This window comes from Anoplolepis gracilipes, chromosome 4, assembly GCF_047496725.1.
Source record: "Anoplolepis gracilipes chromosome 4, ASM4749672v1, whole genome shotgun sequence".
Taxonomy (NCBI): Eukaryota; Metazoa; Arthropoda; class Insecta; order Hymenoptera; family Formicidae; genus Anoplolepis; species Anoplolepis gracilipes.
In genome coordinates, this window is record NC_132973.1 from 15,113,373 (window position 1) to 15,136,649 (window position 23,277).

Consider the following 23,277-nt stretch of genomic DNA (forward strand, 5'->3'; position numbering starts at 1 on the left):
CTTTTCTTCTAAAAAGTAACAATAATAAATATAAAATAAAATCGTTTATTTATTAAAATTTATATATACATTTTATATACGAAATATAAAACTTATATATGAAATATACAATATTTAAATAATATATGTACATATTTTGAAATAAATTTTAAAAGTATCCACAATTTCATACAGTAAATGTATGAATCTTAACAAGATAACAATTTAATGTCTTTTGATATTATCCACAAGAGATACAATTTTAGTCATCTTTGTAAAGAGCGTTGAACATCAGTCGATGGTATAGAACTCGACAACCTACGCGATCAATACAAACTTCAGAAGGAAGTACTACCATCTCTTCCTAGTATCCAGAAGCTCGTCATGGAAATAATATCTGCAGTGTTATTCCCCCAATTTGTTTGATCGATAATAAAACTGGATACCTTCAGTAGCCCGTGTCGACAACCACAGAATGCCATCAGAAAATGCGGTTTAGTTAAATATAAAAATTTTATTAGTGCAAATAACCTCATCGATCTATTACAAAGGTGTGAAAAATATTATAAAATTCTACAAGATGACTCATCCATCAAGACCGAAGCAATCTAGACATGACTACACAATGCATAAACTACGTGTTGTAGATGGAACAAAGTATGTTAATTGAATATATAATTTAAATATACAAATAATACATAAATACACACACAAAATCAATATAAAAGCTCATATGGTTTGTTACAAATATAATTTTCAACCATTAGATAAACTTAATCATTAATCATTGATTAATTCATTGCGCTTAATAATACTTGATAAGAAAGATCTATAAGGTAATAATTAAATCAATAAGTATTAAGTATTTTGTTAAATTATTATTACATATTGTGTGCGTTAAAATTACATAAGCTTTTCTCTCATAAATAATGTATAACCTTGCTACAGATGGGACTATTCTTTTCCTAGAAGAAGAGCTTACTGGGAAAAGTTTTGCGATAATGAAGAAAAAAGGTTGATTAGAGTAAGAGATTCATTTCCAAAATTATCCTATCTTCCTATTATTCCTACTTTGCACGATTCAGAAACAGATTTTTGCGATATCGTAGATTTTAACGCTCCTAGCACTTCCCAAGGTTTCGATGAAAACGTACTTCTCATAGATCCGAAATCCTTTAAAACGTCAGATATTTCTTCAAAAAGAGACGATGACAATACTTATCCTAATATAGAACCGATAGTTAAAGTTTCTCCTCCCACGCCATTAAAAAAGATATCGAAAAATGATGCAGTTACGATCACCAAGACAAACGCAGAGAAAGAACACATTATTGTTAAAAATAAATGTATGATAAAAGTAAATTCATGCAAAGAAGCGTTTCTAGAAGAGTTTCTAAATGTTCCTTCCAAAACTTCTATCATTCCCTATGACGAATCGGATGGAGATGGAAAAGTGTATTCAAAAAAAACGTGTCCCTTTCACAAACACGGGCCTGCCATAAAAATTTTCGACGACGATATCGAGAAATATTTGAGAGACGATCCAAGAGATGTATCGTCAAATCAGAAATTGATTAAATTGCCGTTATTGAAAAATACTTCTAATAAATATGATAAAATTAAAAGAAAGATAACTTCTGCCAAAAATAAAAAGATTAAAGACATTACTTCATCGCGAAAGAAATTGGAATCTTATCCGGATGATGATTTTGCAGATTTAACTGCAAATGAAATTGCAAAAATAGAATTTAAAGAAAATAATATACTAGATAAACAATGTAATCTTAGATCTGATTTTCTTAAGTCAGATTTAAAATTTTCTCCCGACAAAAAGTCAAGAAAAGAGAAAAAGACTGCAAAAGATACAAAAATCGCGTCATTGTGTCCAAAATCGTTTCAACCTCAAAGCGAAATTAAAACATCATCTGATAAATTAATAATAAAGTGTCCAAAATTGCAGAAATACTTAAATATTCCTAAAACTCAAGAAAAGTTTATCGATGAATCAAAATGACAAGATACAATACCTAATATTCAAATGCAATCTATGAAGTCTACGGTCGATAGCAAAAAGCGAGAATTCTTAAATTATTCTAAACAATGCGCGTACAAAGCTCTGAAACACATGACGATGGGCAAAAATTTAAATTTCAAGCCCGAAATGTGGGAAGAGGCGTCGGAGAGATCGCGCACTTCCACCGACAGATCGATAGTAGATACAGACGACAAGTCAGACGTGGCCGAGAACGAAAGTCTCGAATCCGGGACTCGCAGCCCGGAGTCTCCTTTTTTTCGCGAAATGCAGAAGAGATTGAGAAAAACATGGACCCCGAATATCGGGAAGCAAAGCATTCAATATAAGCTCTTCAGATCAAGCTCCGGTAGGTCCTCGATGATCCCGGCGAAATCGTTGGCGAGGTCCGCCTTTAGCACAAAGTTCGCTAGATACGAAACCAGAGAGAGCCGTTTGACGAACGTTTTAAGTGCTATTCCAAAGGTGTCGTGCTTTCAACGCAGGAACCGCGACAGATGCTTATCCTGCATGCATAAATCCCTGCGGAAGACGGACGAAACTGACAAAGCTATCTCCTTGCAAACGACATTGCTGACGGAAATTGAGGCAAGATACGACAGCGAGTCCAGCTTCGACGAACTTCCGGAATTTTGCGAGGAATTACAAAAGATGTATTTCCAAAAGAAGGAAATTCCGAAATATCGGGAAAAAGTTGAGACTGCATCAGACAAATCGATATCTCCGTCGCATCAAGCGGAACAAGAAGATACGACGGTTTCGACGCCAAAGATCGAATCGAATCAATCTAAGAATAAAACAGTAAAACCCGCCGAAAACTTGCTGTCCAAAAGTCCAAAAAGTTTGAAAGCCACTTCCATTTCGGTCTCAATATCGTCGGAACCGTCGAAAGTTTCGTCTTCGGAAGTGCATACTTCTGACGACGAGACATCATCGCCGTTGGCATTGGACGACGATCCGTCGCGATACAAAAATATGGCGCCTTGTCATTTGCCGACAGTTCTACATCCAAGTATGGAACCTCTGCGAGCTTTGAAACACAGAAAACCAACTACTATGGAATCACGAATCGCACTTATGGAGAGCACAATAACAACGAAGGAGAAATCTGACGATGAATATTATGACGATGCTTCGTCAAAAACTGCGACGGAAAAATTACAGCCAAAACCGGTCAGCGAAAAGCCTGAAAGACCCGGCGAGGAAAAGGATATATCCTTAAAGGGCTCGAAAACCCTTTTGAAAATTAAGTCAGAGCAGCTGATACCGATCGTAAAATCTGCACCAAAGAACGAACTAAAGAGAGGATACAGTTGCGCGAGCATCGAGGATTTATCGAAGGATTCTGCGAGAGGTACGTTTGAGATTTCTCGAGGCAAAGCGGAAGATGGGCGAGGAAAAGTAATCTCTTTCGCGGAGATAGATTTCGCGAAAGAGTCGGTCTTTTCTGACATGGAGAGACCGACAGAATTACCCTTGTCATCGGTAACCGAAATTTCGCGATTTCTCGAGAATCGAAGGGACGCGTCGGCCGCGATCATACTAGAAAGTCTGGCGAATGAATTCACCTCACGACTGATAAAACAACACGAGCACGCCAGTATGCCAGGGACGATGAGGCGCGCTAAATTAACCGCGAGATTAACAAAGCTGCTGGCAGACTCGAAACGTTATTTGAGCCCCGATAAGTTCCCTTCTCACCTTATTTTCTCCACACAACAGCCTCCTGCTTGCAATTCCCGTTTGTTAAGACGTGTTTTGCCCCTCGATTCCTACAATCTCGTCGCGCCATTATTGGGCATGCCGATTTGGTATCCAAAAAGAATAAAAAAAGTGGCTGCGGTATATTACGAGACAGAAGAAGAAGAAGAAGAAGAGGAGGAAGAAGAAATAGAAGGAGAGATTCCCTTTGACTTGGTGGTACGTATGTCAAGATGTTTTATTTTATCGATTATTCCAACAATTATTCTAAATTTTGTAACAAATTTAAAGTAGCTAGTGATATTTTATTAATAAAACTGAAACATGACTTAAAAATTCTTAGTATTGTAATTATAAAAATTGTTAATATTGTACAATTATATAAATCTCATCTAAATTAAAGCTCTATTAAAATCCATAATTAAATTAAGAAAAAATTATATTTTTATTATACATATATTATTCGTATTAAACGAAAATGAGTAAAGATTAAGTTTAAAAAATGCAATATTTTATTTTTAATATTCTGAATTTGATCATTGTTCGAAAACACAATATTCACTTTATCAAGCATTACTAAATAAAAGTAAGCTTTTACATGTATTCGTAGGTGCATCCCCCGACGAGCAAAGATATTTCGATAAAAGAAGATGAACATAAAGTGAAACGATTAAATCCTTACGCTCTCTTTTTGAGGAAACCGCGGCGCAAGGTACGACGAGAGACAAAATATCGTAATCCACGCATATTTTGAAACCATTGTCCGCGTTTTCTAATTTCGGAATCCACGGTAGGTTATCACATGGCGTTCTTTAACAGCGGACGATCTCAAAGATTACGATCCCGAGGCCACTCTCGAAATGAAAGCGAAAAATATTACGGACAGGATATGCCGCGACTTTTGCGAATGGCTGCGCGATTTAGGCGGTACCGACAAAGTCATCGACGAGGAAGTCCTCGGAGATATGTTCGAAATTGACTTTTCGGCCGAAGCCAGTAGAACGATGAAGGTAGGTAGAAAGTACGAAACGGACGCGAGATGTTATATAATTTCGCGGTTCTCGCGAAATATCCTACTGTAATGCGATGCATGATATAATGACGTATGCGTACTTTCCGCTGTGGAACGAAACACATATGCAGGATTTGAATTATAACTTTAGCGCGATATTAGGAGACCGACCCAGTTGCGTTTACGTCTCATGAATAAAACGCCTTGAATCTCTCGCAGAGAAAATGATTTTCTTTCCATAAAATAATATCAATTTTAATAAATTAATGATGTAAAAATTTTATATTTTAACAGCGCATTTCACGTAATCAATAATTATCGCGCTCATTAAATCATTTAGCATCGTTTTTTACATTATATTTAGACTTTCTTTTTAAATAAGTCAGGAGTGAATTATTAGTAAAAAAGCTTTTTCACATTGTTATGTCATAAAATGATAAAAGCATAAAATTTCTTCCCATGACATATTTCATTATATTAATTGCGCGTCTCTGTTTGAGACAGATGTCGATGAAGGAAATGCCTATGGTACCCGACGGGGTAGCCGCAGCGAGACAATGTCCTGATGCAGGCGAACTTGCCATGACCAGGAAGCACCTGATTAGAGATGCTAAAGCTGAGAGTAAGCCGGCCAAAACAATGGCGTTTGGCAGCGCGATACCCTGGAAGCTTCAATTTGTACCGCCTGAAAATCGGGTGAGAGAGAGATGGCTGCGCTGCGAAAACGTGATACCAGATCTAGAGACGATGGATGTGGTCTGGGGCGATATAACGCATCTAGAGAGCGTCAAAGCTTTCGCCAAATGGTTCGGCAAGCATTCTAATGTAAGTTTGCTTTATATCGCACTCTAAAGAATGGATTTTTTTTTTTTCTTTTTAATTTTATCGTTATGATTCAGACTTTGCTACCGCATGCGCTAACGAGGGCAATGACCGCCGATCCCGCGAAACACGTCGACACGTACGTGGAACCGGAAATGAACGTCAAGCAAATCGGCAATTTTAAAGTTCGCAGCGCCCGTCAGACCTCGACCTTGTGATAGTGTAATCGACAAAGAAAAACAGCGCGTGAAAAGAAATCCGTCGCTCGACACTCCAAGTTGGTTTCGTCACCATGCCTATGTATATCGGCGCCAAATACGTTCGTGTAACCGATACGACCACATGATGACACGACGCAGGACGCCCATTTCCTGTATGCGGCGAACGGTTAACCTCCGTAGCCGCCGTGGACGCTTCAATCGCAAACAATTCCCGGCGAAATTTCGACAAACGTTCAATTACGGAACCTAATTTTCTGCTAATGATCGTCGCGTTTGTTGGCTTTGTCCGCGAGACGTAACGTAAATCGAAATATAGTAGTCGTTTTTTTTGTCCGTCGGATTTCATTCGTAATTCTCGAATCAAAATATATGGATCGTTAAAAGGTGCGAACGTTTCTATCTGACCATCATTCCTGATTTCGCGTGTAGATTGGATTAACAGTCCGATTTCACGGCACGAATTAATTCATTGGCAACGCAGCGCACCGACTAATGCTTTGCATTTCGCTGCACCAATTATCAATCACTCAAGTTTCATTGCATCGAACTTCATTAAACACGCGCGTGTAATAGTGTGTGTGTATATATATATATATATATATAATTGGAATATTAATAACAATGACATCCATTCATTAATAATAGCAATCTGTTATCAATATATAAGATAAATAATCCACAAAACGTGTATTTTTTCGATGATGAAAAAAGAGCATTATCTTTGATACATTTTAAACTTGTCAATTTTAATTAACGGAATAAAAATATCATTGTAAAATATAAGCAATAATATGTAAAAATAATTTTTTGTAAAAAATAATAAAATGATAACGCAAAACAAAAAGCAGCTGGATGAAACTTAAAGCCGACGATTTCGCATCGACGAGTTGTCTAGCGAAATAACGTAAACGAGCCACGATGAAATATTGGAAACGTATCACAGACGCCGGATGTCCTGACAATGTCTGCTTACGACAGAAAACGGTGCCTTAAACCCGCTGGTAACAGCGGCAGCGAGAAAGAAAAAAAAGACCAGAGCTCGCCTCGTTTGTGTGATATATCCTCCTCGTTGTGCGACGCGTATATTTTCTCGCTATAATTTTTCTCTCGTTTCTCTCGCGCACGGAATGACGCCATTCAAAATTATATCGCGTCAACGAACGAAGAGTCATTACAGCACGACGAGACGTCGTAGTAATAGCTGAAATCGCCAGTCTCGTCTCGATAATATAGGTCGACGCAATAGGAGGCGAGAACAAAAAAAAAAAAAAAAAAAAAAAGAGGTCCAGATTCAAAAGAGCGATACGCGGACTGGGATGAGTTTGCCGCTTCAAATCCGGCTTCTCTCTCTCTTTCTCGCTCCCTCTCCCGCTATTTGTTTGCCTTTAATATTTGCCTAACCTTTTTCCTGCATACCGGCACATAAAAATATAAAGCATTATTTCGTTTTTTCGTTGCGCGTTTTGTTAAATATTTGGATACTTGACAGTATTTAGACGGCATGTCAAAAAAATGCGATAACCCATTTCCCACAAATACTTGATTTTTTAAAAATTTTATGGATTTATATTCTCAGATGGAATGCTTAAGCGCGATCCGGGACATTGCTAGCATAATCTTTATTGCAGATTGGTTATTGATTATGAAAATTCAAAATTATTAAGTAACGATGCAAAAAATTAAAGAAGAGATAATTAGATAAAAGAATTCAAAATTTATCACGTTTAAAATATTGACTTTAAAATATATTATTTTAAAGTCTGTTAATACATATAACTATATTAATATAATTTAATATATGCATTAGCATTTTAAACGTGATAAATTTTTTGAATTCTTTTATCTAAATTACCTCTTCTTTAATTTTTTGCATCGTTACTTAAAAATTTTAAATTTTATGTATATTCCTATACTTTAAAATATATTATTTTATCAGCATATTTTTCTTCACAAATCTGCAATAAATACAATTAACTCGAAAAAATACATTAGCACATTTTTTCGATAATAATCGTAACTGTTCAGTCGCCGATACTAACGAGGATGCTACTGAAAAATCTCGAACTTAGAAGATACAACCCTCATTGTTTTTTTTTTTTACCCCTTTCCGAGAAATCTGCCGGTGAGTCACGAACTTTACGAGAAGAAGGAAAACGAGGGAAAGAGGGGTTTCTAAAAAAGGAGACAGAAAGGGAATCGGAAGCGTACTGAGTACGACCCGGCAGACAACTGGACGAGAGGGAGGGAGGGAGGGGGAAAACGAAGGGAGAGTTTAGAGTCATCATTGGCCATTGGCCATCCGTTTCGCTCCACTTGGGACGAAGGATCCCGTTCGACCGAGAAATTTAACAAGGCGCACGCTCCCGATTGACAATAGCCAACTTTCCTGATCCCCGCGCGCGTACTCGGGTTTTAATTACTTCAATTTGAGTCCGAGCTTGCCCCGCGATTCGCGACGAGAATTCGACCGATAGCCGATCTGAACCTAACGATTTTTATACATATAGACTGTCAGCCCCGAAAATAGAACATGCAATGAATGGTGTTAGATAAAAGTGAGTTAACTCGCCGGTTTTAAATCAAGAACGCGGAATTTCGCCGTATCAATCCAGCTATGTATAATAAAATACGTTGCGCGAATTTCACCAACTGAGTTTATATATCGTATTTTATATTATTCGCTCGATTAAGTATGTCGATTGCAAACTGTAACTATTACTTCCGTCCGATTTAATAACGACTGCGTGTCGAGATGTCTCTAAATTTTATATCTAATCACGAGAGAACTAAATTGAATATGACTCGTACATCGATTTCGATTAAAATCATGTAACACAAGAAGAGTGAAAGAGATAAGAATGCGCATTATTTCTCGTATAATTTTCTCTCAGCTGTTCCCGACGTGCGAGCTTCATATCACGCAATAAATTCGCATGACCTTACGTTCTCACGATACATCGCTGCTCGCTATAATGTACGCGATTCACTTTCGAATAGTTTACGCAACTATTGGGCGCGCACGGCTTTATTGCATAATATGCTATTAATGTAAAATAAGAACGACCGCTTCGCCTTGTAGTGCACTTTTGAATAAAAAGCCTTCACCGGACGTGACACTTGTCATTTCGACACACTTCACATCTTATTCCTTGTTGCACAATTTGCGGATACCGAGAAAATCCTAAATATACGCGAGTAAATCTTAATACTAATTGTAAGTAATCAAATCGATCATTGTTATGCCTCTTTTTTCACCTTTTCTTTATCTTTTTATGAAATATGGGATTTTTTTTAGATATTATTCAAATAATATTTCGAAATCTAGAAATCTGCAGAATACAAGATTTTTCATAGACAGTTTTTGTCTTAAAATTAATAAATAAGTATCTGCTGTTCACAAATACAGTAAATGTAAGAAGGTGTGGCGAGTTTGCGATATTTTGTACACACGTCAGAGATACGGAGCTACCGGGCGATTCGCTTCGTTACCTGCGAGCGATATACGACAGAGAGCAAAATACCGTACACACGGTTGCACACACGTACACACCCATTCACAAATCAGACGAGAAACACTTCCTGCCGACTGTTCGAGCTCGTTCGATCTATTGTCATAAAGTTGCGCGATGGTGTGCGTTGTCAACGCGACGCCTACATAAATGTACAAGTACAGTAATAATAATGAATGAATAAATGTTAATCCATATAGAAACTATTCCAGTATTCATGTTTTCTACAACACGTTATTTTTTTCCAACTATTTTGTATATTTCTAATTAAAACTTTAAATTTGTTTTTCATATCCTTGTTTGTCCAGGAATTTTGTGCCCAACACACATTGGATGAAATCCAATCGAATGTTCGAGGCATCTAGGCCAATGTGGGCGTATGGCGGAAGATTGCGAATTTTTTTGTATGTTATCTAATCGTATCGCGCGTCAAAAGATATAATAATAGAGGATCTCATGTATAAAACGCAGACTAAATAAAAAGTAGAAGAAATTTATACGAAGCAAAGTAAGAGCAACCACATAAATCAGAGACAAATAAATTTGCAAATTGTTCAATTACATACTAAGTATACGAAATTCGCGATAATGTATTTCTTTATTTCTTCGACTCCCCCCATTTATACTAATTTCAAAGTAGAAAGACTGTTATTGATTTTTAGTAAATGATTACGTCGTTGTTATCCGATCGATTACTGAATTGATTGAACCGAATAATTTTTTCATAATAAGAGAAAGAGCACGAAGTAGCGCTTGTTACGATTTATCGTCGGATTCGAGGAACTCGCTCTGTGCGAGCGGCGCGATTCCGTGTAGAGGATTACCGCTCATCGTAATAGGCTTCGTTCAACATCCGGTCGCATCCGGAAGGCCGCGCCCGTCACGGTTGCTCCCGATGTCGTTACATCAGCCGAGCGGCGCGACGAGGCACACGATTCTTCCGTTTCGCTCGTGCGTCACGTAGTATTGTTGTTAGAAGTATGCCATGCCGATGGTGACTACACGCGACACACCGTGCCAGTCTATCGATATCCTTTTGACCTGAGTGACATCTCGATAAGCCACGCGAGCGAGCAACATTCGAATCGCATCTCGCGAAAAGAAGTCAGTCAATTCGCGGAGTGAAAAAGATTGACAAGTGGTCGCTTTCTCGTTTCGATCAATTATCGACGTCTCGAGAATCTTTTTATTCTAAAGATTAAGGACTAGCTCCTTTTTCAATTTATTTTTAATAACTCAATAATTATCCATATCCAATAATCCATTAAACTAAATCTACTTAAATTAAACCATATTAATTGCGTGTTGAAGATCGATTTCATAAAGTGAAGTTGATATAGCTGATGTAACGTGACCGACAATACGATTGTTATGTTCTTTCTCGACGCTTCGGTAAACGTGTAATCTTAACGAAGTAACAGTGCACTGTAACAATGAGGCAGTGAGTCGTTTCACTATTATGTGCAAAAGTGGACATTAAGATCGCGCGAACTGATACACGTTTCTCCGATTGTTAAGCGCGACGAGACGCACAGAAGAATCTTTACGGCGGAACAATTTGAGCGACAGCCAGGACACGTGACCAAGGAGCTTCTCATCCGTCGAACGTGAGCAAAGCAATTAGACAGAAACATAAAAGAAAAGACACGAGAAAAAAGGCGCTGATGGTGTAAAAATTTTTTTTTCGACGCTCTTTCGACCGGTTTAATCAGTCCTTACATCAGTACTTAAGCCTTGCGTCAGTTCGTCATCCTTGTGGCGTGATGATATATAAGCAATAATAAATATGCCTTAATATATCCTCATAAGAAGCGACAATAATGTTTTTTAAGACATCTAAATCATAATTGTTAGATTTTGGCAAGACTAGCATCAAATTTTTATCAGCTATTAATCCTTTGACTACTCTTGAGAGTGGATTATTTCTTAACCGATATTTTACTAAAAGCAACCCTTCCTTTACATAATTTTCCACTTATTAATATTAAGATTAATAAATCAAAATTTAACGAAATTCCGTTTAAATAAAGATTATTTTATCTATTTGCATGCCGTGATTTGCTAAAATTCTAGTTTAGTTGGCCTAATCGTTGTTAGCGCGACGATTAATGTTACTATCAAATTAACCTTAGGTTAAGCCGTCGTGTAAATGGAATTGCGAGACGACCGAGCAAATTACCCGGTCGCCTCTAGGGCGGATATTGCGCTGCTCCGAATTATCGATTGTGAATTCAAAAAGCGGCCGCGCAATCGGAGGGGACTTTAAAGCATGAAGGCTTGCATGTATTCCGACGAATACTTGGAAAACTTATTACGAACGAAGTCCCAATTAAACTTCTCCGTGATTACTACTCTATAGCGAGCGGTTACAAGGACTGTGACATCTTCTAAATGTACAAAACTCTTGACGTGGCTTGTATGATATAATTAACAGATATTTGAAAGTATACGAATATTGCAGACGTTATCAAACCGATTTATTTATCAATTATTTCAATCAGCTTATTAAAATACAAACGTTGTGCTTGTTAGCCACTTGTGTATACTCTATTACAACACTCATATAATTCAAAGTAAAATAATTATCTCTTCAAAAATATCCAATTAAACTTTTCTTCTTACTTAAAGATGCATAGACTATAAAATATTAGTCAAAAAATTATTAAAATTTAAAGGCAACGTATTTCCTAGATTTATATTATTATCTGACACACCAATTAAATAGATTTGTATTATGCAGAAAGTCACATAATTTTTTTATATTCTTATTTAAAAAAAACATTTGTAATTAATGTTTTTCCTAATTAATGACAAAAAAACCATTAGATATATATATTTTCTAAAAACTGCTATATAAATAAAAAAAATCATGTTATTTATCAATTTTCAATTATTAGTTTTGTCAGATTTTTATAAAATTGATTTTTGCTAATATTTAAATATATTACATACATATCTTTAACTAAGAAATCTAAACTTTTCGTTGCAATTCTGATGTGTTATTCTAATCATAAACAATTATTATTATTATTATTTCCTGTTTACGATTAGTAGAAACTTTGGCCAAGTATCTATCGGTGATAAATAAACTTTTGTTAGCTTTGTAGAATCGGATTACATAGTAATATGGAATCATGCGAATGTGGACCGCAAGCGTTTCCGTTATCCAGTCGTAGGAAAGCCGGATAACGTGGCGCACGGTCCTGGCTGCTGTCCCGTTCGATCCTTCCAGAGCTCCGCGAGATAGTTCTCCGTCCGCTCGTATTGGAATGCGGGTGTTACGGAGAATCCATAGGGAACCACGTACCGCGTCTGCAGGACAGCTAACGTGGCTACCCCGGCGTCATCGCAGAGAAGGCCGCAAAATGTATTTACATATCGAGCCTTGGTCAAAGCCTTTACTTTGCGTGGCTGTCCGCTATGCATCGGAGACGTTCGTGGCACCCCAAGCTCTTATTCGACCGAATTTAGAATGAGCTCGTCCTACTCGCTGCATCGCATCGTCAATAGCGACGCCTGACGTTGCGATTATCAAATATACTTAATGACTATCAATTCAATCTCTGATGATTCGTGTTTCTGCTTTTTTAAGAAAATATTGTGATATAAATGCAAGAGAATTGGAAAATTTAATTTGAAAGGATTCAAAGATGTGCGGTAACTTTTTTTTATAAAAATAAACTAATAAAAATTTAAGGAATTTAAAGGGACAAAAATGTCATCAGTAATCTTGCCGAGAAATTTGTGATGTAGCAAACAGTAGTAAAAATTCAGAAAAAAAGTATAAAGGCGACTGATAAGAATAAATTCGCTCCATTCAACTGATAACTCAAGACGGATTGACTGACAGACTCGATAGTTTTAATAGCTCGTATATCAGCTTCTTACACAGATTATGAATGATTTAAACAAAGAAAAAAATATAAATACATCCACAGTAGCAAGTTACTTGCGTTGGGCTTTAATATAAAATAAATATTTAAATTTTATTTAGGTCAAACATAAAGAGAGAGTTTTATTAGTTAAATTTTTAATTTAGGAAACTCATGTGTAAATCCAACATGTAATATCCAACTTATACATCAATAATAATCATAACGCTAAAATATCGTTATATACTGCTTAAAGTCGTATTACTGTGCTACAAAACTGACGCGCGCAGCAAAATGGAACTTTGCCTCGTAGAAATTGGCTCCTCGGTTCCTCGACGAGTTTCTAGTGCACCGGGAAATTCTATTTTTCTTTTTTTTTTTTTTTTTTTTATCTCTCCAGCTATCTATTGCTCGTCGATATAGTACATTCTCTTTTCTCGAATTTCACATGCATCATATCGACGATCGATTACTCGTTAAAGTGTGGTTAACGAGTGACTACAAAATTGTCGTGATAACGTTTGCATTTAGACAGGAAAAGAAAGCCCGGATCGTGCCCGGCAAACGGCGACGGGAGCGCACGATTCTCGCCATTTTTCACCATTTTCAAAAGCTATAAGCCCGTGGGATCGAATCCCACGGTAAGCATCCCGCGGCGAAAGCCGCGCTCGAACCGGCTCTCTGACAGGCGGAGGGGGGTAATTGCGCGTCGGTGCTGACTTATAGCTTCTAAATCAGTGTCGGCCGGATTCACCCCTTGTGCCATCGCCTCGTGCCAAACAACCTTTGCGAAACTTTCGGGCTAAAGCGACGCTCGGTTTCACCGCCGCTCGATTACGGGCGTGTCGGCCAGACATGCTACCGATAAGGATGTCGTCAATTGATTTATCGTTAAAAAATAATAAGACAAGTAATCTAAAAATAACTTTATACAATTACGATTTTTCTGCCGAGGTGAAAAATTAAGGAAAGCTATCGCGATTAACAAAATTTACGCTGGCAGAAAATATGTTAATTTTGATGTATCTCGTATAACAACACTATTAAGTTTTTTTTCGTGATAATATATATGCAAATTTTCTCTCAACATTTTATTGCTGCTATCGTAAAATAGAATCCTCATTTCGAAATGCTCATACGCAAAAATCTACAAAAATATCTGCAAAGTTATCATGTTTCATCTACAAGGAAGTGTCGGCAGTCGAGCTAAGCCGAGTTGGTTGGCGAACAATTAGCCAAGTTTCGATTGTGCTTGCTTTCGCGTTTCTATCGCGGAAGCATCGCAAATTTCTCACGAAAGAAAGAGAAAGAGAGAGAGAGAGAGAAAGAGAGAGCAACGGCGTGCGAGCTTCTCTCGCTTTTCAGCGGTTGAACTTTATTTTAAGCGATATTTCTCTCTAATTATCTCCGTGCTATGCGAGAGGCGCGAGCCGGCGCTATGTTTACGGCGCATGTTGGGCGCGTCTCGAAACTATAAACATTAAAAAGGATCGAGGCGCCTAAGTTAGCGCCCTCCACCTCATTCTCCTGCATCTCATCTACTTGCTCCTGTTTCCTTCCCTTATCCCCTTCTTCCTTTTGCTCCGGCGAAACTGAAGAACTTCCAAGACCCATTTCGAGGAAAAACTTGGAAAATTAAACGCCACGAGACGGCATTGCCTGTATCGTCCAATGCTGGAGAAAAAAAAAAAATAGCAAATGGTTAACAATAACGCGCCGAGGTACATTGCCGATTCCTAAGTATCGCATTCGTATCTGATAACTAGGTACGCGATACGATTCTAATAGCACAACGCGGTTAACTTTTTAATTGAGGAAAGTGAAATACATAAACTTCGCCTGAAAACGACGCCGTTCAGTTTTACGAGCCTTTTTATCCTCTGAATGTATGTTTCGCGCGCAAAACGATTTTATCAGATAATATATAGGATACATAAGACCGAAACTTTCAATATTTCAGATTTTCATGTTAAAAACCCGACTGTCAAGATTTCATATAACGGTTAAAATTTTTCTCGCTTTATTTAAACAAGTTCACGATTGCCTATGGCCTATGGCCTATGGCCTATGGCCTATGGTCTTGTCTCCGTAATCGCGGAATAGAAATATAATAGAACGGAATAAAATTAGCAGAATCTCCCTCGGAACGCCCAGGTAATTATGTGTAATTTATATTACTCACCATTGGTATGCAAATCATGCAGACCATACGTGCCCATTATGCCACCTGCCACTCCAATTCCATTGCTCCCAGCTTGTCCAGAGTTCTCTTGCCGCCATCTTTTCCCCTTCCTATTGTGTTCGAGTCGTAAGATTGTTTCCACTTTGCATTTTTAAAAAAAAAAATAAAATTTATGTTAAGTAAAGTGTGATAAAACTTAGAAATTAAATTAAATGATATCTCGAAGAATACAAACATAACTCGTTGGTTGTCTGACACGTTTAGACTACATATCTAACTAAATGCATTATACATCACATCATTCAATGTTTAATATATTACATTTAAACATTCGATGTTTGAAGAAAATACTTCTAATAATTTTTAAGAGTTTAATAAACTTTTACTGAGTTTTATTTAAGATATATGTAAACATGAAGAAGATTCGGAAGAAAAAATAGAAAAATGATTAACGGAAATAAATGCACTTTATTCAACCAATAACGCAAAATTGACTGACTGACTAACTAACTATTGTATTACATTAACATAAATATTTAAAGTTGATTCGACTCGAACACAGATGTTAAATATTGTCATAATTAAAGCTCGCGTTATATTCTCATGAAAGACAAGTAGACTACAAATTTGTCAAAGAATCTATCATTAAAAGACAAAGGCGACGAGACGTGGGAGAGAAAGAGAAAAAGAAAGGAGGGAGCCGTTGTATAACAACGCGAGTACACGACAAACGACGAGACAGAGAGAACGAGAAAGGATGCCGACGGTAAAACGGAGAGGCGACAGCTTAGATACGGCTGAATTGGTCAGTGGCGTCAGTCTTTTGATCTAAACTAAAATACAAGCCCGAAACAACGGCCAAAGCAAATCTGCTCAAAGTGCCTGTCCTCTTCAAAGTACTTGGTTTCGTCTATCTCGCTTCGCCCCGCGCGCGATGACATACCCCAATGACCAATTATCTTTGTATCTTTGCCGATGACAAGCGAACCGCGAGTAAACTGTCAACGGGGGGAAAGGGTTTAGGTACGTGTCGGTCTATCGGATAAGGGGGTTGGTACAAACTCTCTCTCTCTCTCACTCTCTCTCACTCTCTCTCTCTCTCTCTCTCTCCCTCTCTCTTTCACTCTCGATCATTCTTTTCTCATCCTCTCCTGCAATCTCTTCTCGAGCGCGTTCTCTTTCTTTTTTTTTCCTCTCTTTTCGCATTCCTAATTTCATTTTCATCAGTCGTCGGTTCTGCGCGCGTTTTGTCGCGCAATTCAGAAACAATGGTTTGCCTCGAGGCGAATCAAATCGAAAGCGAATTAAATCTTCCTAGCACCCTGCGCTACCCTTCTCCCTCATCTCTCCTTCTCCCCCCATTGCTTGTGACTCTTCGTCTTCGAGAAAGGTACTTTGAACGTCGAATTTGGGACGAGACTTTAATTGAAATCCGCGTGTCTATTTAATTATATCTTTCTTTTTTTTACAGTGTGAAACGCAATGTTTTATTATTACTGTAACATTATATTAATGTTTATTGAAACATTCTTGTATTAAAAACTTATTTGTACATTTTTTTACACATATTCCACTCTGAAAAAAATGTATCACACTAGTAAATAATGTTATTATACAATAAAATTGATACTAACTAATTGTTTTATATACCTTGCATAATTTCAATGTATTGCTATTAAACATTATTATATACAAATATTATATACAGGTGTAAAATTCCGTTTTGTTTCGAAAATAATAAATGAGAAAATAACAAAGATTTTTCCAGTTTTATTAATATTAAGAAATAATACGAATGAGACAATCTAAAATATATCTAGAAAATATTCAACAATCTAAAATATATATATATATATATATATATATATATATATATATATATATGCAAAATATATCTTCAATCTCGGGAGAGGCGATGATTGTCAGTGAAACAATAGTAGTCTAATACTATGTAGCGAGGAGAAACCTTACGTATCAGCGCGATACGGCTTTAATTCGTGACATCTTATTCGGCCATCTGGTGAATTCAGTAGCCGTTTGATGTTCACGACGCTTTAATATACTGTGGTCGGCTAGTCGGTTGGGAATCTACGTTCTTCCGAGGGATTTCGTTTTGATAATGATTAACAAAACGGAAATTAATGAAGGACAGATTGGATCCATTTAGCGCCATTCTCGTTATCCTTTGTCTGGAAATGCTGTACTTACGAATATTTCTATAATTGATTGCATCCTTCTGTAGTGTCTATTCAATTTTAAAATAGATTTTGTAATTTTCTCTTGTTACTTTATAGCTCTTTTTACAAATCCTTTCATTAAGATATTAAAATGTTTTACCAACTGTATTCTTCGATTATTTATTTTTAATTAGACGAAGAGAGTTTGGTGTTTGATAAAAAAAGAAACATTTTTGGCAAATATCAAAAAAGTATTAGGGCTTAAATAATTCTTTGCTCGATTATTTTAATAAGTTAATCTGTCGTCTTTTTTATCCTTTATAACTGGCAACATTACTGAAAAGTATCTTTTATTTCCAACAATTTCCTCTCATTAAATTTCATGAGATGATCAATCATCTCTCACCAACGAAAATTATATAATTTATATTACCAACGACGACGTTTGTGATTTATAGGCGGTTCTAAGGAACGCCTTGTCTCGGCAGATGCGAAGACAATTAAGAAATCGACGATTACACGTTATTGAATAGTTTACATTACTTCTGCAACATATAACGTAGATGGACTAAGAAATACGAAAACGAATCATAAATGTCGGACGTTAGCATAACGCCAACACACTACATACTTATACTTCCTTGATATGTTGTCTTTCATTTAATATACCCCATACAGGACCTAATCCCGTGGTAATAATCCATGTATCCCGTGTTACGCGTGTACACAAATCTGTACAGTAAATCGGGTCAATGACGTGATTCACATTCGTTAGCAGTACAATAGAATTTATCCCAAGTGTATATGTATTAATATTTAACAAAAGTTGTCCGTTATAATCAACGAACATACTACCAAAAATAAAGCAATTTAATATTAATAGTTAACGTCATTATAGTTAATATCATTGTAATTATAAATTAAATTCTGTTATTTTGTTGATTCCTTTATCGACGATATATTCAAAATATGAGCAAGCAATAATTTTAACAGTCTACTCATTCTTTAGATAAAATCAAGAAGCATTATAAAAATTGCGTGTTATTTTGTAGGAAATTATTCTATAGAAAAATTGCGTACTTGTCATTACTTAAATCATATAGAAATTTAGTACATACATATATAAAAATGAGAGATGTCCTAGATATCCAAGATAATCTATGTCGACATAAAACGAAATAAGAGATAAATCTCGATTTTGTGTTATTCTTATGAATTTTTTACGAGGAAGTTTTTCGCGCGTCAAAGGCCGGACGCCGTTTCCGTTCGGCAGGACTCCAGCACGTTAATTCCGCAGGACGTTACATTAATTCCAAATTGGTTTCGGCCGGGCGGAGATTCTCGGCGTCGCGCCAGGCACGAAGGATCACCGATCCACGGAATACCCGGCTTAGTTCCGTCGTAATTACAGGCCAGAACGGGGCTTAGCCCGTCCTTATTTATACGCAAGCTAGGACAGCGACGCGACGCGCACGCTGATACTTCATTCCCGCTGCTTCCGTACGCTGCTTCGTATGCGTTTCTTATTAACTGTAACGCTGACAGGCAGATATTGTCCTCTCCGATCGACCAATGAGTGATCAAAGGCGACATTCTGCGCGTTGAAAATATTCTTTGAGTTGAAAAGATTGGAAACGATGTGACTTTGATGAGTTCAGCTTTCTTTTTTTTAAGCTTTTTTTGCATAATTAATAAATATATAACATATATAATTGCAATGATTTATACAACTTATAATTTTAAATTGAATTGACAATTAAACTCGTCGCAGTTAAATCAATTTCAATTTGTACTTTGCATTCTTCGGAAAAAAAAAAAATTGTATAATGAAGAAATTCAACAAAGTCTACTTGGCGTACTTTGTTGTCGAAAAAGACTTTCTAAGAGTGTATCAATCTCCTTTCATCTCCGACGGACAGAAGAGCGAGTACGAGACCATTATGGCAGCGAAAGAAATCGTGAAATTCCAAGCGCGACTAAGAGAGACGCTCGTAAGGATCTCGGGAACTAGGTGGGGGGTATCTTAAGCACCACGTCGCTATATTTAGGACGCATCCTTATCTCCGACGACCCCTTCTAACCGCAGTTTTGAATCGCGGCGCGCGCGCCGGCGCTAAGCGTCGGTCCATGTCGGTGGTAATTCCGCGCATGGGGTGGACAGAAAAGGGTTGCATCGTCACAAGCGAGACAGGGATGGATGACGGATGGGGCAAACGGAGGGGAAATATAGAGACAGAAGAAAAGAGTGTATGAGAGAGAGAGAGAGAGAGAGAGAGAGAGAGAGAGAGAGAAAGAGAGAGAAGGAAAAGTGCTGAAGAAACGAGAGAAAGCAGAGACCCGGCGAACGACAGGATAACCCCCTGAGTGGTCAAAGGTGTCGAAGCGAGATGGTCGCATCGAGGGGGATGAAACTGCTCACGGGGGAAAAGGTGTCGTAATGAAGCTCTACGAGACTGAAAGATAAAACGAGACAGAAACCAAGTAGAAGGGGTAGGCAGAGAGAACGACAGAGACAGAACAGAGATCGGGAAAAAAAAGGGAGAATCAGAGCCCCGAAGAAAGAAGAAAGAGGGAGAGAGAAAGAGAGCGAAGTGACGGAGGACGACACTGTAGGTAAAAAAAGGAAGGACGCTGAAGGGTGGAAGGAAAATAGAGAAGGATTGTCACGCTCAACGTTTTGGTGGGGATAAAGGTAGTGGGGTGCGATGTGGAGCGGCGCGAAATAGAGAAGCGGGGAGAAAGAGAGAGAGAGAGAGAGAGAGAGAGAGAGAGAGAGAGAGAGGGAGAGGGAGGGAGAGAGAGAGAGAGCGAGCGAGCCAGGGGTGCAAAACGGAGATGGAACGAAGGCGGCGAGGAGGGATCGGAGGAACGCGTAGGGACCAGAGCCATAAGAGGGTTGATGGCGGCCGGGGTTGGCCCCAGTAGCACAGTCGCGCGCCAAACTCCTGTAAGAAAACACGTAGCCGGTGATTCGGACGCGCTCATTCGCGCAACGACCTGCATCCCGGACGGATTTTTTCGATCCCCTTCGACGACGAAGAGTTTTAAGAGTTTGGACTGCTGACTCGTCGTCCCCCTATCGTCACGCGCTTTCGCGCTCGCAGCTCAGGGGGTCGGCACTATCTGTGACTATCGTTGGAGCCGGTGACTCGAGAGATACAACCAGGTTTTCTTTTTCTTGAAGGAACTGTAGGCTCGTTGTGGTTGGACCGATCGAGGTGGAATGATGGACTTAGCAGGTAAACAACAATCTATTATTAGATGTTACTCATTAGTAAACAAAGGCATCAACCTCGAGTGATGAGATACACTGTGATACAGCTGTTAAAGTTTTCTTTGATTGTAGCTGTTTGATAAATGGAACTTTCAAATCTATCAGTTATATAAATACGTTATTATATACATATATGCATATAATAATAGTTGATATTTGGAATTATACATAATACTATTAATTATTATCTAAACAACGTTTTAACAATCATTTCAAACAATGATGTAATCAAGGAAAAAGATTGCACAAATTTTCACGTTGCTTGTGTTTTTTCTGATTTATAGATATCTGATTTATAATTGTCGGATTGTTAAAACAAAAGATTTGAAAAAATTTACTTTTTTTGAAAAGATTATTTAAAATTGACCGATATTTTTAACAGAGTATTTTTTATAAAACTATTCGCTATTTTGAAAAATTTTGTCGAACGAATCAGTGCATGCTATGAAGAATGGAACACGAGGTGATCGTACTAATCGCATACATATTTCCTCTTATCGGTTATATATTTATGTCCACATTTCGCGGTGACCGACATTGTATTTATTTTGTGTGACTGGCGGCTTGACAAAAGTTTTCAAATAGAGCGCCAGATGTGAGCAACTCGTCCTGCGAGCGAGAGAAAAGCGCCCACTATCTCTTCCACCCTCGTTCCTCGTTATTAAAAGTAGTCTAATTTCCCAGAGTGTTCTCTTATCCAACATATACCGAGAGACAAATATCTTCAGATTCTCGCATTTCCTACAGCGACAAAACAAATGTTTTTCGATTAGCAGAAATTTCCGCGAAAATTCGATGTTTGAAATTTATATCAATCATTAAATGACGTTTCACTTCTTAATATATTGCATCACAATATGAAGTTTCATCAAACATGACATAATATTACAAATAAATTCGTTTTTGTCGATATATATTATTATCTCTGAATTTTTATTACATATCTATATCTGTCTGTCTGTGTGTAACTAAAAATCCAATAATTAAAAAATAATAATTAAGATCAATTTCATTATTAATCTCAATCGTGGATATATTATTATTTTACAATTATTGGATTTTTAATTAATAATCTTTAAAATGTAATAAAGAAAAATTATCACGATATAACCAATTAAATATTATTCAGAGAGAATTAATCAATTTGTATAATAGATTTAAAAAATTGAAAAAAAATTCCGTAAAAATTCTTATATATTAATTAAAGAAAAAACACTCATGTATTTTGTACAGCACTGTTAATTCTTGATGATGATGATGATGATTACAATTACGTCAATCATATGCGATATCACATGCGATGGCAGACGCGACGCCGGTCGATTTCTCGTCCATTATCGCAAAACAAAGTAGCCCGAGCAAGCTCATTATGGCGCTTGCTGTGATCGGACGTGTCGCACAAGTGCAACCAGACGCAATATTGTGCCGGACGGGTGGGCTGGGTGCGCGACAATTTGCACGACGATTCATCGCTTAAGCATCGTGAGATTAACGCGCCGCACGTGCCGGCGAACGCTGCTGCAAAATTGAATCTTCATAGCGCGTTGCAGCCTCTCTCTCTCTCTCTCTCTCTCTCTCTTTCTCTCTCTATTTCCGTTTCTCTCACCTTCTCGTCGACGCAGCTGCAATGTTACTGCGCTTCGGCAGAGATGCCGCGTAAACGTGACACGACGGCGGCGTCAGCGGAAATATTGTGCACATCGATACTCTCGAGAAAGCGACGAGTCTTTAGGATCCATACGACCGTCACTGGCGGATGCATCGTTACGCGTAATAATAACGGGGGATATGATCCAAGGGTCGTCGCTACGTGTTAACGTCCCGTTAACGGGATTAAGTGCCAATTACGTTCTTACCGCCGCGAAATTACGTGGCACGGTTAAACTTCTAATTCGATAAGTGGCCGTTAACTGTGTTCGAGTTGTGTTTAGTGCGCCCCCGACGATCGGTACAATCTCTCGTTGTTTGTATCGTACAGGATTCAGCGCCGATTTCTTTCGTAATCGATGTATTTGCGATTATGTGGCAAACGTATCTCATTTTACATATAAAGTCTCATTTAATGTAGACATCGTAAAGTAAAAGAAAATTATTTAAAAATCACGATATATAATATAATAGTAATATATGCAATATTTAAAATATTTTTCGGATAAATTTATCATTTTTTTTTCATGCTAATATTTATTCTTGGAAATAATGTTTAATTACATGTTTAGAGAAAGTTACTTATTCACCGTATAAAATTTAGCGAGTTGTATAAATCCCGCGATTGAGGTTAATAATAGAAAGATTAATTATCTCTAAATTTTTTTTTCTCTTAAATTACTTCTAATTCTTGGGTCGTACAGCTGTATCTTCACTGTAGAGAATGCTTCTATCCTTTTCTATTCCTACGTTGTTGGTTTTAAGACATGTCTCATCGTCGCCGTAAAAGCACACTTAAACTCGACGCAATTTATTTCGTTTTATCTTTCTTCTACCTTATTTTATTCT

The 23,277-nt window shown here is 37.5% G+C and overlaps 2 protein-coding genes and 1 long non-coding RNA gene across 3 annotated transcripts in view; 2 read left to right on the forward strand and 1 right to left on the reverse strand.

The window, feature by feature from the left end:
• The first annotated feature begins 240 nt into the window (after positions 1-240).
• On the forward strand, positions 241-1,993 carry LOC140664546 (uncharacterized). The gene is made up of 2 exons (XM_072889720.1): positions 241-636; positions 928-1,993. Exons 1-2 carry the CDS (start codon positions 560-562, stop codon positions 1,991-1,993), a joined length of 1,143 nt encoding a protein of 380 aa, XP_072745821.1. The 5' UTR covers positions 241-559.
• LOC140665287 (uncharacterized) lies at positions 1,979-6,435 on the forward strand. Its single transcript, XM_072891198.1, has 5 exons — positions 1,979-3,931; positions 4,323-4,424; positions 4,507-4,722; positions 5,229-5,549; positions 5,624-6,435. Exons 1-5 carry the CDS (start codon positions 2,018-2,020, stop codon positions 5,762-5,764), a joined length of 2,694 nt encoding a protein of 897 aa, XP_072747299.1. The 5' UTR covers positions 1,979-2,017; the 3' UTR covers positions 5,765-6,435.
• Positions 6,436-12,267: 5,832 nt separating this feature from the next.
• The window catches only part of LOC140664827 (uncharacterized), a 57,664-nt gene continuing 46,654 nt past the window's right edge, over positions 12,268-23,277 (reverse strand). The window contains exons 4-5 of the long non-coding RNA XR_012046501.1: positions 15,331-15,471; positions 12,268-14,822 (exon numbers count right to left, since the gene is read on the reverse strand). This is a non-coding gene — a long non-coding RNA (uncharacterized lncRNA). The remainder of the gene's footprint in view (positions 14,823-15,330; positions 15,472-23,277) is intronic.